Consider the following 16368-nt stretch of genomic DNA (forward strand, 5'->3'; position numbering starts at 1 on the left):
TCATCTGCATATAATGACAATTTTACTTCCTCCTTACCGATTTGGATGCCTTTTATTTCTTTTTCTTGTCTGATTGCTGTGGCTAGAACTTCCAGCACTATGTTGAATAGAAGTGGAGAAAGTGGGCACCCTTGACTTGTTCCTGATCTTAAGGGGAATGGTTTTCGCTTTTCCCCATTGAGTATGATGTTAGCTGTGGGTTTATCATATATGGCCTTTATTATGTTGAGATATAATTCCCACTTTCTTAAGGGTTTTTATCATGAATGGCTGCTGAATTTTATCAAATGCTTTTTCTGCGTCTATTGATATGATCATGTGATTTTTATTTTTCATTTTGTTAATGTGGTGTATCACATTAATTGATTTGCGGATGTTGAACCACCCTTGCATACCAGGGATGAATCCCACTTGATCATGGTGTATGATCTTTTTAATGTATTGCTGAATTCTGTTCGCTGATATTTTGTTGAGGATTTTTGCATCTATGTTCATTAGCGATATCAGCCTGTAGTTTTCTTTTTGTGTGGTGTCTTTGTCTGATTTTGGGATCAGGGTGATAGTGGCTTCGTAAAAAGTGTTTGGGAGTCTTCCCTCCCTCTGGATTTTTTGAAGAGCTTGAGGAGAATAGGTGATAATTCTTTTTTGAACGTTCTGTAAAATTCACCTGTAAAGCCATCTGGTCCAGGGCTTTTGTTTGTTGGGAGATTGTTGATTACTGATTCAATTTCCTTGGTAATCAGTCTATTCAGGTTTTCTGTTTCTTCTTGAGTTAGCCTTGGAAGGTTGTACGCCTCTAGGAAATTGTCCATTTCTTCCAGGTTGTCAAATTTGTTGGCATACAGTTGCTCATAGTAATTTCTTAAAAATTTTTGTATCTCTGCGGTGTCTGTTGTCACTTCTCTTTCATTACTGATTTTATTAATTTGGATCCTCTCTCTCTTTTTTTTTAATGAGTCTGGCTAAAGGTTTGTCAATTTTGTTTATCTTCTCTAAGAACCAACTCTTGGATTCATTGATCTTTTGTATTGTTTTTCTGGTTTCTATTTCATTTATTTCTGCTCTGATCTTTATTATCTCCTTCCTTGTACTCCCTTTGGGCTTATTTTGTTGTTCTTTTTCCAGATCCCTTAAGTGTGAAGATAAACTGTTGATTAGTGATGTTTCTTGTTTCTTTAGGTAGTGCTAAACTACCTAAAGAACTATGAACTTCCCTCTTAGGACTGCTTTCGCGGCATCCCATAGATTTTGGGTCATCGTGTTTTCATTTTTGTTTGTCTTGAGAGATCTTTTGATTTCTTTCTTGATCTCCTGCTTGACCCATTCATTATTTAGTAACATATTATTCAGCCTCCATGAATTGGTGTGTCTTCCAGTTTTTTCCTGTAGTTCATTTCTAATTTCATAGCACTGTTGTCAGAGAAGACAACTGGTATGATTTCAATTTCTTAAATTTATCAAGACTTGTTTTGTGGCCTAACATGTGATCTATCTTGGAAAATATTCCATGTGTGCTTGAGAAGAATGTATATCCTGCAGCTTTGGGGTGAAAAGCTCTGAAAATATCGATTAAATCCAAGTGGTCCAATGTGTCATTTAAGGCCATTGTTTCCATATTGATTTTCCATCTGGAAGACCTGTCCTTGTTGTCAGAGGTGTGTTGAAGTCCCCTACTATGATAGTGTTACTGTTGATCTCTGTCTTTATGTCAGCCAATATCTGTTTTATATATTTAGGTGCTCCTATGTTGGGTGCATAAGTGTTTACTAGGGTTATGTCCTCTTGTTGAATTGATCCTTTTATTATTATATAGTGCCCATCTTTGTCTTTTAATATTTTCTTCATTTTAAAGTCTATTTTGTCAGAAATAAGTATTGCAACTCCAGCTTTTTTCTCATTTCCTTTTGCATGGAATATCTTACTCCAACCCTTCACTTTCAGCCTGTGTGTCTTTTGATCTGAGGTGAGTCTCTTGTATACAGCATATACAAGGGTCTTGCTTTCTTATCCACTCAGCCACCCTATGTCTCTTGATTGGAGCATTTAAACCATTTACATTTAAAGTGATTATTGATAGGTACATAGTTATTGCCATTTTTAAATTTGTAGTTATATTGTTTTCATCTTTCTTCTATTTACAGAAGTCCTTTTAGTATTTCTTGCAATGCTGGCTTGGTGGTAATGAATTCCTTTAGCTTATTCTTTTCTGGGAAGCTCTTTATCTCTCTGTCAACTTTAAATGATACCCTTGCTGAATAAAGCAACCTAGGTTGTAGGCCTTTGTTTTCCATCACTTTGAGTATCTCCTGCCACTCCCTCCTGGCCTTAAATGTTTCAGCAGAAAAGTCATTTGATAGTCTTATGGGAGTTCCCTTGTATGTAACCCTCTGTCTTTCTCTTGCTGCTTTTAGGATTCTCTCTTCGTCTTTAATCTTTGCCATTTTAACTATAATGTGTCTTGGGGTGGACCTGTTTCGGTTTATCCTGGTTGGAACTCTCTGCACTTCCTGGGCTTATATGTTGGTTTCCTTCATCAGGTTAGGGAAATTTTCGGACATTATTACTTCAAATATGTTCTCAATCCCTTGCTTCCTCTCTTCACCTTCTGGTATTCCTATGATGCGCATGTTGTTGTGCTTGATGTTATCCCAGATGTAACTTAAACCATCTTCATTGTTTTTTATTCTTTTTTCTTTCTGTTGTTCTGTTTGGGTGATCTCTGCTAACTTGTCTTCTAAGTCGCTGATTCGATCCTCTGCTTCATCTAACCTGCTGTTAATTCCTTCATGTGAGTTCTTTATTTCGGTAATTGTGTTCTTTAGTTCTAACTCGTTGTTTGTTATGATTTCTACATTCTTCTTGATGTCGTCTCTAAGCTCCTTAAACATTCTTATCATCAGTGTTCTGAACTCTGTCTCTGATAGGTTGGTTACCTCTATTTCATTTGGTTCCATTTCTGGAGATTTCTTCTATTCTTTTATTTGGGACATGTTTCTTTGTTTCCCCATTCTGGCTGATTCTCAGTGTTTGCTTCGATGTATTAGGTAGATCCCCTAGAGTTCTTAGTTCTTTCTGGGTTATCTTATGTAGTATGTCCTTTATATTTGACTTGCACTACTTCGTTCTTATCCTCTGCATGTGCTCCAAAGGTGACTCTTGTGTTGTGTATATTGTCCTGTTACAGAAGATCTTTAATTGCTTTTCGCTTGTGAGTAGGTGGGGTTAATTCCTAGGCTGACTAGTTGTGAGACTTGGCTCTCCCACCACAGGGTGTTCTGCTGCATAAGGGTTGACTGCTTAAATGTGGTTTGGCATCTATGGGCTCTTGTGCCAGTATAGAATTCCCTCTGTGTGTGTCACTTGTAGGTCAAACCCGGTAGTACTCTGATTTGGTTTGGAGTTGGCCTCTGGATATGTTGAATCTTGTGCCTCTTAAGCTGGGCCCTGGTAGGACAATTTCAGAACAAAGTAAATCACCAAGCACAACAACAACAGCAACAAAGAAAAAATCAAATACATTCACATGTAAAAACAACCAACAACCGCCACTCAACACAGGCAAAAATATCAAAGATATAAAGACAAAACAAAACAAAACAAAAGGCAGCGCCAGTCTTGGCTTAAGCCCACCATGTAATTTCCAGGTTGTCCTCTGCTGTACCAAAGAGTCCCCTGCGTATTGTGCAGGCAGAGCCGGTCACCTGGTGCCCAGAGTGACCTTGGGACTACAGATTTAGATGAGTGGGGCTGAGGGGTCTGGAAGGTAGTTTTTACAAAGCCAATGCAGTTTCTGACCTTGCCTGCACATATGCGTACTGAGAGTAGCACCACCAGCCCTGTGTCCCTTTCTCCTGAGTCTTAGGGCACTTCTTCCATGTGTGTGTGTGTGTGTGTGTGTGTGTGTGTGTGTGTGTGTGTGTGGCGGGCGGGAGATTTCTGAGCTGCTGAAAGCCGGGAGCTGCGTCTGCCACGTACTTCTGATCCCTGGGAGTGTGTCCATACATGTAATTGCTCTGCCCTAGGCAGGCCAGAAAGGGTGGGGGCTGGGGATGAGGGGTCTTCTCTTTCCCAGCCCAGCAGTGTCACACTCTTACCGCAGGCAAGAAAAGGTGGTGGCAGGGGGCGAAGGAGGCACCTCTCTCCTAGCCCAGCAAAAACCACACTCCTCCCAGCCTCCTCCCTGGGCCAGAGCCGCCTGCCAGTCTTCCCAGAGCCCGAGCACCAAGGCTCCTCTGCAATCTGACACCACTCCTCAGTTCAGGGGCCAGTTCAAGTCTCTGGAAGGACAGGGTTAGGATTGGAAGAGCAGGAGGAGGGGCCCAGGTATGGAGTTTGTGTCCTTTGTCCGGCCTAGGTCTTAACTGGAGGTATCAGCTGAGGTTATTGCCTCAAATGCTAAATATGCTGCCCCCCCAGCAGGAGAGATCAGCTGTGGGACACAGGGAAAGAGCCCACCTCCTGGCTTTTGTGTTCTCTGTTCCGTCCTGGGATCCCCTGCATCTCTGCAGCTGTGGATGTTGGTCGGGTTTCCATTGCCACAGATGCGGGCTGGGTCTCCACAGCCGTAGGTGCGGACCGCATTTCCACAGCCGATACTGACCACGTGTCCACTCCGCTCCCTTCCCTCTTCCCTTGCTCGCCCAATTTTCCCCACCTGCAAGTAATCCTTGCACGAGTCTCTTAGCTGTTCTGTGTGATGAGCAGAGAGTCCTTTGATGGGTTATAGATGTCCCGTTTCTGATAAGATCCGCAGGAGAACTCAGAAAGTGCGCCCTGCTGCCGCCATTCCTATGACATCACTCTTCTTTTTACTTTTTGATCATGGCTACTAGAAAAATTTAAATTACACATTTGACTTGCCTTACTGTGCTACTGGACTGTACTGATTTAGCCATATATGGCTCGAACACCTGCAATGACAGAGAATTCATTATGTCTGAATGCAAAATGCTACATCTTGGAATAGCTCTGACCCTCTTAAAAGGACAACTTCTCTGAGTATAATATCAGTCTCTCTAGATTTCAGATGGACTAACATTCTCATGACAAGTAGACTTAGAAATAGGTCTGGCTTTTTAGGTATACCGGCACAATAGGCAAATGCCATCGTATTGTTTCAAAATGTCCCATTAATGCTTCACCATCACAGTTCTTTAAGGGCTACTGAAACAGCTCCTTTCCAAAGGACAATATCTGACTCTAATCTGGTGTCATTTGACTTCTTCAACTCTTATACAGCCCAACACAGTGCCTGTAGGAGTTACAGTAAAGAATAAAAAATTATTTGTTGTATCAATGAGGACATAAGGAGTAGTAGATTGAATGAAAAGTCCACTATTGTATAAAAACAGAGGTATCATCTTATTCAAACACATTTTCAGGTGTCTGTGGCATCTGAAGTTAACTTAGTTTTCTTTTCTTGCAGAAAATGAAATTTCAGAAAACACTCTAGAAAGTTACAAGTCAAGGTCAAATAATGAAGAAACATCATCCCAAGAGAAAAATGACCAAAGTAAGTCAATGATGTGACCTGAGATTTGAAAACTGAGGTTCATTAATTTTTTGTTTTTAAGGGATAGGGTAAAAAATCAAAGTTTGATTTTTTTTTCTTCAAAATATGCTTTTTTAAAAAATTAAAGTTTATTGGGGTGACAATTGTTAGTAAAGTTACATAGATTTCAGGTGTACTATTCTGTATTACATCATCTATAAATCTCATGGTGTGTTCACCACCCAGAGTCAGTTCCCCTTCCATCACCATATATTTGACCCCCTTACCCTCATCTCCCACCCCCTTCCCCCTTTACCCTCTGGTAACCACTAAACTATTGCCAGACTCTATGAGTTTTTGTTTCTCATTTGTTTGTCTTGTTCTTTTGTTGTTTTTGGTTCATATACCACATATCAGTGAAATCATATGGTTCTCTGCTTCTTCTGTCTGACTTTTTTCGCTTAGCTTTATATTCTCAAGATCCATCCATGTTGTCACAAATGCTCCTATTTCATCTTTTCTTACCGCCAAATAGTATTTCATTGTGTATATATACCACAACTTCTTTATCTATTCATCTATCGAAGGACATTTTGGTAGTTTCCATGTCTTGGCCACCGTAAATAAAGCTGCAATGAACATTGGAGCACACGTGTCTTTATGGATAAATGTTTTCAGATTTTTAAAGTAGATACCAAGGAGAGGGATTGCTGGGTCATATGGCAATTATATTCGTAATTCTTTGAGGAACCTCCACACTGCCTTCCATAACGGCTGCACCAGTCTGCATTCCCACCAACAGTGTATGAGGGTTCCTTTTTCTCCACAGCCTCTCCAACATTTGTTACTATTTGTCTTGTTGATGATAGCCATTCTAACTGGGGTGAGGTGATATCTCATTGTGGTTTATATTTGCATTTCTCTGATGATTAATGATGCTGAGCATTTTTTCATTTATCTATTTGCCATTTGTATGTCCTCTTTGGAGAAATGTCTCTTCAGGTTGTCTGCCCATTTTTCAATTGGGTTGTCTGTTTTTTTGTTGTTGAGTTGCATGAGTTCCTTGTATATTTTGGATATTAGCCCATTAGCGGAGGCACTGTTTGCAAAAATCTTTTCCCATTCATTTGATTGCCTCTTCATTTTGTCAATGGTTTCTTTTGCTGTGCAGAACCTTTTCAGTTTGATATAGTCCCATTCGTTTATTTTAGCTTTTACTTCCCTTGCCTTTGGAGTCAAATTCATAAAATATCTTAGAGTTTTCAGCATATAGGTCTTTCACATCTTTGGTTAAATTTATTCCTAGGTATTTTATTCTTTTTGCTGCAAATGCAAAAGGAATTGCTTTTTGTATTTCTTTTTTGAGATTTCATTGTTAGTATATAGGAATGCAATGGACTTTTGTACATTGATTTTGTAGCCAGCAACTTTACTGTATTCGTTGATTGTTTCTAATAGCTTTTTGGTGGAGTCTTTAGGGTTTTCTGTATATAGCAGCATGTCATCTGCAAAGACTGACAATTTAACTTCTTCCTTCCCAATTTGGATGCCTTTTATTTCTATCTAAGTTGGCTATTTCATTCTTCATTTTTCTATTGAGTTCTTAATCTCCAGAAATTCCATTTGGTTCTTTTTTAAAACTTCAATCTCTGGTAAAATGTTCATGTTGTTCTTTGATTATGTTTCTGAGTTCATTAAACTGCCTTTCTGTGTTTTCTTGCATCTCGTTGAGTTTTTTCAGACTGCAATCTTGAATTCTCTGTCATTTAAGTCACATATTTCTGTATCTTTAAGTGCCTTTTCTGGAGACTTTTCACTTTCTTTCTGAGCTGTCTTGTTGCCTTCATGACAATTATTCATGACAATTAATAATTTATTATTTCTCTTCCTAGACATCTACAGGAGTGGGTTCTGCAACAGGTTGATAGAAAGAGGTCTTTTGTTTTCCAGTATGTGTTGGTAGAATATTTTATTTTCTCTCCGACTGCAGCCTTTTTTTCTCTCTCACACTGGAGTGCTATGTTTTCTCTTCACTATTCCAGTTTCTCACGCAATGGGGGGATTCCCTGGGAGACGGGCTTCTCTTCTGTTAATAGTTCGCCTGGGTCACAGGGCGCAGTGTCCGTGTGGGTATGTGGAGAGCTTTTGAAGTTCCAAAGCTCTTCCTGCACCAGATTCAGAGCCCCTGTGTTTCAGTAGTTATGATTACTCATGCAGGGATCTGCCCAGATAGTTCGGGACAGGGGTAGAGTGGACTGTGAGAGGTGGCCTAGAGCAATGGCGGTGACCACCACCACAGCCAGTCTTCCTTCCACAGTCCCCTCCCCTTTGTCGGGACTAGTTGGGCTGTGAATCTGTGTCTGTGGACCACAGTTCTCAGAACTGCAAATATTCTGTTCTTTTGGTCTGACACTGCTACTGTTCTGCTTCTAGCACTAGGCAGGTGGGGTAGAGCGAGCTCTGGGAGGGTAGGGAGGGGGCGGCTAGTCTCAGTGACTAAGGCTTCCATTCTCTGTTTGGCAGTGCGGGCTTAAACCACCGTTTTCAGCCTTTTTCCCTCAGTCTTGCTCCGAGGTCTCTGCCGTGAGCATTGGGTTGAGCCGTATTATATGCTGTCCCATCAGCCCTGTGGGCCATAAGCAGAGCCCTAGCAGTCTGAGTTCTTCCCTCTCCTGCAGCTGCGGTAGTTCCAGGATGAAGCAATCTCCGAGCACTGAGCTAGGTCTGCGTCCTGAGCCCGGGCGGCTCTGTCTCTGTACTTCTCCCTTCCCTCCTCCCCTGCTCGCACAATTTGCCCACCTTTAGGTGAATTCAGTAGTGAGTCTCTTCGTCTTGCCTGTCTGCTGTGCAGGGCGTCCTTTTTGGAGTTATAGTTGTTTGATTTGTTATAAATTCCAGGGGAGATTTCCAGATGCTCACCTTACACTGCCATTTTGATGACTTCCAAAGTTTGATTTTTTATTAGTTCCAGGTGCACAAGACAAAGTGATACTTAGACATTTATCATTTATATCCCTCACACTGTGTGAACCCCCCTCCCCCATCCACTATCCCTCTGTTTACATTTCCACTGTCTCTATTCCTAATGCTGTACTCCGCTTCCTGTAAGCATATATATATTCAGTAGTGAGCCTCTACTACTTGTATATATATATGCACAAACTTGTAGTAGACATTCATTATTGTTCAGCTTCAGCTTCAGGTGTACAATGCAGTGATCAGGCATCTACATCATACCTGAGGTGGTCTCCCTAATGAGACAAGTGTCCATTGGATACCCTACAAAATCTTTACATTATTGATTACATTCCCCAAATTAATTTTCAAAACGCTGTGGCCATCTTGTGGTTACCAACTATTTTCTAAACGCCTCACCTTCCCCTTATCCCCACCTCCCCGCCCATCTAGCAACCCTCAGTTTTTCCTCTATGTCTCCAAAACTGTTTCTGATTAGTTCATTCCCTTATTCTTTTCTTTAGATTCCACATATAAGTGAGACCATATGGTATTTGTCTTTCTCTGTCTGATTTATTTAACATAATGTGCTTTGGGTCCACCCATGTTGTTGCAAATGGTAAGATTTCTTTCTTCTTTATGGCCGCGTAATACTCCATTGTATAAATGTACCACAGTTTCTTAATCCAGTCATCTACCGATGGGCATTTCAGTTGTTTCCATGTCTTGGCTATTGTGTATAGTGCTGCAATAAACATAGGCAAAGTTTGATTTTTAATACTAGAAAGTCAAACACCAAATCATCTTGTAGAACTTAAGGAACTGCATCTTTAAAAATGAAAAGTAAGAGTCATCAAATCTGGTGCAGGAAGAGCTTTGGAACTTCAAAAGCTCTCCGCATCCCCACAAAGATGTGGTGCCCTATGAACCAGGCAAACTGTTAACAGAGGAGAAGCCCGCCTTCCAGGGAATCCCCCCATTGTGTGAGAAGCTGGAATAGTGTAGACAAAACATAACTCTACAGTGTGAGACAGAAAGAAAGGCTGCAGTCGGAGAGAAAATAAAACATTCTACCAACACGTACTGGAAAACAAAAAGACCTCTTCCTATCAACCTGTTGCAGAACCCACTCCTGTAGATGTCTAGGAAGATAAATAATAAATCATTAATTGTCATGAATAATGACGGCAACACGACAGCTCAGAAAGAAAGGGAAAAGTCTCCAGAAAATGAACTTAAAGATATGGAAATATGTGACTTAAATGACAGAGAATTCAAGATTGCAGTTCTGAAAAAACTCAACGAGATGCAAGAAAACACAGAAAGGCAGTTTAATGAACTCAGAAACACAATCAAAGAACAACATCAATGTTTTACGAAAGAGATTGAAATTTTAAAAAAGAACCAAATAGAATTTCTGGACATTAAGAACTCAATAGAAAAATAAAGAATGAAATAGCCAGCTTGGGAAGTAGAGTGGACCATTTGGAGGAAAGGATCAGTGACATCGAAGATAGGAACCTGGAAATGAAAAGGATGGAAGAAGAAAGAGAATTGAGACTTAAAAGAAATGAAAGAACTCTACAAGAACTTTCCGACTGCATCGGAAAGAGCAATATAAGAACAATGGGCATGCCAGAAGGAGAAGAAAGAGACAAGGGAACAGAGAGTATATTCAAACAAATAGTCGATGAGAATTTCCTTAACTTGTAGAAAGAACTGGATCCTCGAATCCAAGAAGCAAATAGAACACCTAATTACCTCAAGCCCAACAGGCCTTCTCCAATGCACATTGTATTGAAGCTGTCAAAAATCAATGACAAAGAAAGAATCCTCAAGGCAGCCAGGGAAAAGAAGCAGGTAACCTACAAAGGCAAGCCCATTAGATCATCATCAGATTTCTCAACAGAAACTCTACAAGCCAGGAGGGAGTGGAACCAAATATTCAAACTATTGAAAGAGAGAAATTATGAGCCAAGAATAATATATACAGCAAAGATATCCTTTAGATATGAAGGAAGAATAAAGACCGTTCCAGACATACAGAAGCTGAGGGAATTTTCTAATACATGACCTGCACTACAGGAAATACTAAAGGAGGCTATTCGACCACCATCAACAGGGACAATTTGTGGCAACCAAAACATAAAATGGGGGAGAGTAAAGTAAAGGCTTGAACTGGAATATCGGAATGGAGAAAGTAAGCATGCTGAAGAAAATGGAATACTACAAATATAAAATTCTCTTTTACATAAACTTAAGAGTAACCACTCAAAAAAAGTCCAGAACTGAAATATATACTGTAATAAAAGAAGAAACAGAGGGAATCATCATAGAATACATCACATGGAAATAATAGACAACAAGAAAAAGGCTAAGAAACAATAGAGACACAGTCTTACCAGAAAACTACAGGTAGAATGATAGGAAATCATCACATATCAGTAATCACCCTCAATGTAAATGGACTGAACTCACCAATAAAAAACCACACAGTAGCAGATTGGATCAAAAAACTAAGCCTAACCATATGCAGCCTCCAAGAGACACATCTCAGCTACAAGGACAAGCATAGACTCAAAGTGAAAGGGTGGAAATTGATACTCCAAGCAAATGGTACCCAGAGAAAATCAGGTGTAGCCATAGTGATATCAGATGAAACAGACTTCAGGGTGAAAAGATAACAAGAGACAAAGATGGACATTTCATAATGGTGAAGGGGATTATACAACAAGAAGACATAACAGTCATCAATATTTATGTCCCCAACAGGGAGCACCAAAATACACCAAGCAACTACTAACAGAACTAAAGGGAGAAATTGACCAAAACACAATTCTACTAGGGGACCTAAATACATCATTGACAGCTATGGATAGATCATCCAAACAGAAAATAAATAACGAAATAGCAGCCCTAAATGACACATTAGATGAAATGGACATAATTGACATTTATAGAGCACTTCATCCTAAAACATCAGACTATACATTCTTTTCTAGTGTACACGGAACATTCTCAAGGATAGACCATATATTGGGACATAAAATCAGCCTCAGCAAATTTAAGAAGGTTGAAATCATACCAAGTATATTCTCTGATCACTAGGCTTTGAAATTGGATATCAACTGCAAAAAGAAAGCGGGAAAAAACACAAATACATGGAGATTAAACAACATACTTTTAAAGAATGACCTGGTCAAAGAAGGAATTAGAGGAGAGATCAAAAGATACAAAGAAACAAATGACAATGAAAATACATCCTACCAAAATTTTTGGGATTCAGCGAAAGCAGTTTTAAGAGGGAAATTTATCTCATTACAGACCTATCTCAAGAAACAAGAAAAATCCCAAATAAATAACCTCACGTTACACCTTAAAGAACTAGAAAAAGAAGAACAAATGAAACCCAAGGTCAGCAGAAGAAAAGAAATAATAAAAATCAGACCAGAACTAAATGAAATAGAGATCAAAAGGACAATAGAAAAAGTTAATGTGACAAAGAGCTTGTTCTTTGAAAAGATTAACAAAATTGACAAATCCTTGGCTAGTCTCACTAAGATAAAAAGAGAGAAGACACTGATTAACAAAATCAGAAACGAAAAAGGAGAAGTTATCACGGACACCACAGAAATACAAAGGATCATCCAAGAATATTATGAAGGACTATATGCCACCAAATTCAACAACCTAGAAGAAATGGACAAGTTCTTAGAAACATATAGCCTTCCTAGGCTGAACCATGAAGAACTGGAAAATCTAAACAGTCCGATCACAGGTAATGAAATTGAATCAGTCATCCAAAACCTTCCCAAAAGCAAAAGTCCGGGACCAGATGGCTTCACTAGTGAATTCTACCAAACTTTCAAAGAGGATCTAATACCAATCCTGCTCAAATTCTTCCAAAAAATTGAAGAAGAGACAGTACTCCCTAACTCATTTTATGAGGCCAACATTATCCTGATACCAAAACCTGGTAAGGACAACACAAAAAAAGAGAACTGCAGACCAATACCTCTGATGAATACAGATGCAAAAATCCTAAGCAAAATTCTAGCAAATCGAATACAACAATGCATTCAAAAGATTATTCATCACGACCGAGTGGGGTTCTTCCCTGGGGCACAAGGATGGTTCAACATCCGTAAATCCATCAATGTGATACATCACATAAACAAAATAAAGGACAAAAATATTATGATTATATCGATTGATGCAGAAAAAGCATTTGAAAAGATACAATATCCATTTACGATTAAAACACTTAATAAAATAGGTATAGAAGGAAAATAACTTAGCACAATAAAGGCCACATATGACAAGCCCTCAGCTAATCTCATAATTAATGGTGAAAAACTGAAGCCTTTTGCTCTGCGTTCAGGAACACGACAGGGCTGTCCCCATCACCTCTGCTTTTCAACATAGTGTTGGAAGTCCTTGCCAGAACAATCAGGCATGAGAAAGAAATAAAAAGCATCCAAATTGGGAATGAAGAAGTTAAATTGTCACTCTTTGCAGATGACATGATGCTATATATTGAAAACCCCTAAAGACTCCACCAGAAAGCTATTAGAAACAATCAACGAATACAGTAAAGTTGCTGGCTACAAAATCAACGTACAAAAGTCCATTGCCTTCCTATATACTAACAATGAAATCTCAGAAAAAGAAATACGAAAAACAATTCCTTTTGCAATTGCAGCAAAAAGAATAAAATACCTAGGAATAAACTTAACCAAGGATGTGAGAGACCTATATGCTGAAAACTACAGGACATTTTTAAAAGAAATTGAAGAAGACACAAAGAAATGGAAAGACATTCCGTGCTCATGGATTGGAAGAATCAACATAGTTAAAATGGCCATATTACCCAAAGCAATATACAGATTTAATGCAATCCCCATCGAAATCCCAATGGCATTTTTTAAAGAAATAGAACAAAAAATCATCAGATTTGTTTGGAATACAAAAGACCCCGAATAGCCAAAGCAATCTTAAGAAAAATGAACAATACTGGAGGTATCACACTCCCTGACTTTGGCTTGTACTACAGGGCTACAATAATCAAAACAGCATGGTATTGGCAGAAAACCAGACACGTGGACCAATGGAATCGAATTGAAAACTCAGAAATAAAACCACATAAATATGGACAGATAATTTTTGACAAAGAAGCAAAACCATACAATAGAGAAAAAAACAGCCTCTTCAGTAAATGGTGCTGGGAGAATTAGAAAGCCACGTGCAAAAGACTGAAACTGGACTGCTATTTGTCACCATGTACCAAAATTAATTCAAAATGGATCAAAGACTTAAGCATAAGACCTGACACAATAAACTGCATAGAAGAAAACATAGGTACTAAACTTATGGACCTTGGGTTCAAAGAGCATTTTATGAATTTGACTCCAAAGGCACGGGAAGTAAAAGCTAAAATGAATGAATAGGACTATATCAAACTGAAAAGCTTCTGCACATCAAAAGAAACCATCGACAAAATAAAGAGGCAACCAACTGAATGGGAGATTTTTGCAAACAGTGCCTCCGATAAGGGACTAATATCCAAAATATACAAGGAACTCATGCAACTCAACAACAAAAAGCAAACAACCCAATTGAAAAATGGGCAGAGGACCTGAAGAGACATTTCTCCAAAGAGGACATACAAATGGCAAATAGACATATGAAAAAATGCTCAACATCACTAATCATCAGAGAAATGCAAATCAAAACCACAATGAGATATCACCTCACCCCAGTCAGAATGGCTATCATCAACAAGACAAATAGTAACAAGTGTTGGAGAGGCTGTGGAGAAAAAGGAACCCTCATACACTGTTGGTGGAAATGCAGACTGGTGCAGCCACTATGGAAGGCAGTGTGGAGGTTCCTCAAAAAATTACGAATAGAATTACCGTCTGACCCAGCAATCCCTCTCCTGGGTATCTACCCAAAAAATCTGAAAACATTTATCCATAAAGACATGTGTGCTCCAATGTTCATTGCAGCTTTATTTACGGTGGCCAAGACATGGAAACAACCAAAATGTCCTTCGATAGATGAATGGATAAAGAAGTTGTGGTATAGATACACAATGGAATACTATTCGGCGGTAAGAAAAGATGAAATAGGACCATTTGTGACAACATGGTTGGATCTTGAGAATATAATGCTAAGTGAAATAATTCAGACAGAAAAAGCAGAGAACCATATGATTTCACTGATATGTGGTGTATGAACCAAAAACAACAAAAGAACAAGACAAACAAATGAGAAACAAAAACTCATAGACACAGACAATAGCTTAGTGGTTACCAGAAGGTAAGGGGGGTGGGGGTTGGGAGATGAGGGTAAGGGGGATCGAATATATGGTGATGGAAGGAGAACTGACTCTGGGTGATGAACACACCATGGGATTTATAGATGATGTAATACAGAATTGTACACTTTAAATCTATGTAATTTTACTAACAATTGTCACCCCAGTAAATTTAATTAAAAAAAAAAAAGATACCTTCTGGAGCTGCTCAAGTCTCTGTGTACCAAGTTGCAGAGGCTTTGAAAGTTCTGCCCCAACATTATTTTCCTCATAAGCCCTGTTACTTATAGTACGAAATTTTGCTGAAGGCAATGTGTTTTTTTCCTACCAACACATATGCTATTTTTATAGCAGAAATGTCTATCTAGTTTACGTCAGGTTTATGAGTATATTGTTTATGTAACAAGACTTTCTAAAAATTAGACTATAAAAAGACATTCAGATTATTTATCAGCGTCAGTGAATTTCATATTTGATTTTTAAAGACATTAACATATGGACCTAAAAATACCATATGCAATCAGTGTTTCAAATAAAGGTGTGCAATGCTGTTCAAAATAAATTTTCATCTATGACATTTTTTTCCAGCTTCCCATTCTAAGAGCTGCATGAACTACATCACACAGTTGTACTCAGAAGCAAAAACAAAGAAGAAGAAAAATGCACAACATTTAAAGTTAAAAGGAGAACATGCTCATATGCCAGAGAGCATTGTGTAGTGCTCCCTGCAATAGAAAATATGATTTCAAGGCAACCATATTGTTACCTAAGTGGACAACTTATGGGAAGGAGCATTATTACTGTGACAGGAAAAACGGACTTTGAGTGCAATGCAAGGTGGCATCCTCCCATGGTAACCTGCCCCGGATTCAGAGCAGCAAAATGAAGACCAAACCATGGACTTAAGCCTTCGTATTTTAAAAAACAAGTAAATAACCTGTTATGCCTGACACTACTTCAGAGCAGGAAGATTCTACTAAGCCTTGGGATCAGGGTCAACGTGACCAACTAGCATCTTACTGTGAAGGGAACAGGAATTTTTAGATGGAACTAGTGGAACTAAACTAATTTTATTTAATCTTTCCTTTTGGTCTCCAAATAAAGAGCTTTGGGATGAAAAGGACATAAAAAAGTTCTCTAGTCCGAGACGCTTACTTTCAAGACAACTTTAAAATGTGACCAGCAGGTAAAGTGTCAGGGGAGCGTGGCACATAAACAATGAATGAGTCAGACGAGCATGACCACCCTGAAACAAGTATGAGTTCAAGGTCGGCCCGAAGATTCGATTTTCTTGCTAAATCACAAAAGCTGACCTGGTGACAAAGTTGTGTTTTGTTTTTTTAATGACACTTCATTACAGAAACATGTACAAAATAAAAAATGAGTTTAACTTACTGATTATTGATGTAATGGATGCTTTTTAAAATATTACTTAACAAGGACCTGAATATGCATATATTTGTTTTTCTAGTGGTTGCGTTCCAAGTTCTATTTCCTACTTTCACTTTCACATCTGAAAGTGGCATGTGACATGTCTTTTTCCCCCATCAGTTTATTTAAGGTAGAGCAAACTCTGACATTTATTTATGACATTTCTCATTGT

General features: G+C 38.8%; 1 protein-coding gene across 2 annotated transcripts in view; it reads left to right on the forward strand.

Annotated features, from left to right (window-relative positions):
• Window positions 1-16160, forward strand: part of CRTAM (cytotoxic and regulatory T cell molecule) — a 45917-nt gene extending 29757 nt beyond the window's left edge. The window contains exons 9-10 of one of the 2 annotated variants that reach the window (XM_019718581.3): window positions 5426-5512; window positions 15354-16160. In XM_019718581.3, the coding sequence (XP_019574140.3) occupies window positions 5426-5512; window positions 15354-15484 (218 nt within the window). In that variant the 3' untranslated portion in view covers window positions 15485-16160. The remainder of the gene's footprint in view (window positions 1-5425; window positions 5513-15353) is intronic. The other variant, XM_074321458.2, reaches the window with a different exon arrangement.
• Window positions 16161-16368: the final 208 nt, after the last annotated feature.

Source organism: Rhinolophus sinicus, chromosome 9, assembly GCF_057876585.1.
Source record: "Rhinolophus sinicus isolate RSI-liver-muscle chromosome 9, RSI-T2T, whole genome shotgun sequence".
NCBI lineage: Eukaryota > Metazoa > Chordata > Mammalia > Chiroptera > Rhinolophidae > Rhinolophus > Rhinolophus sinicus.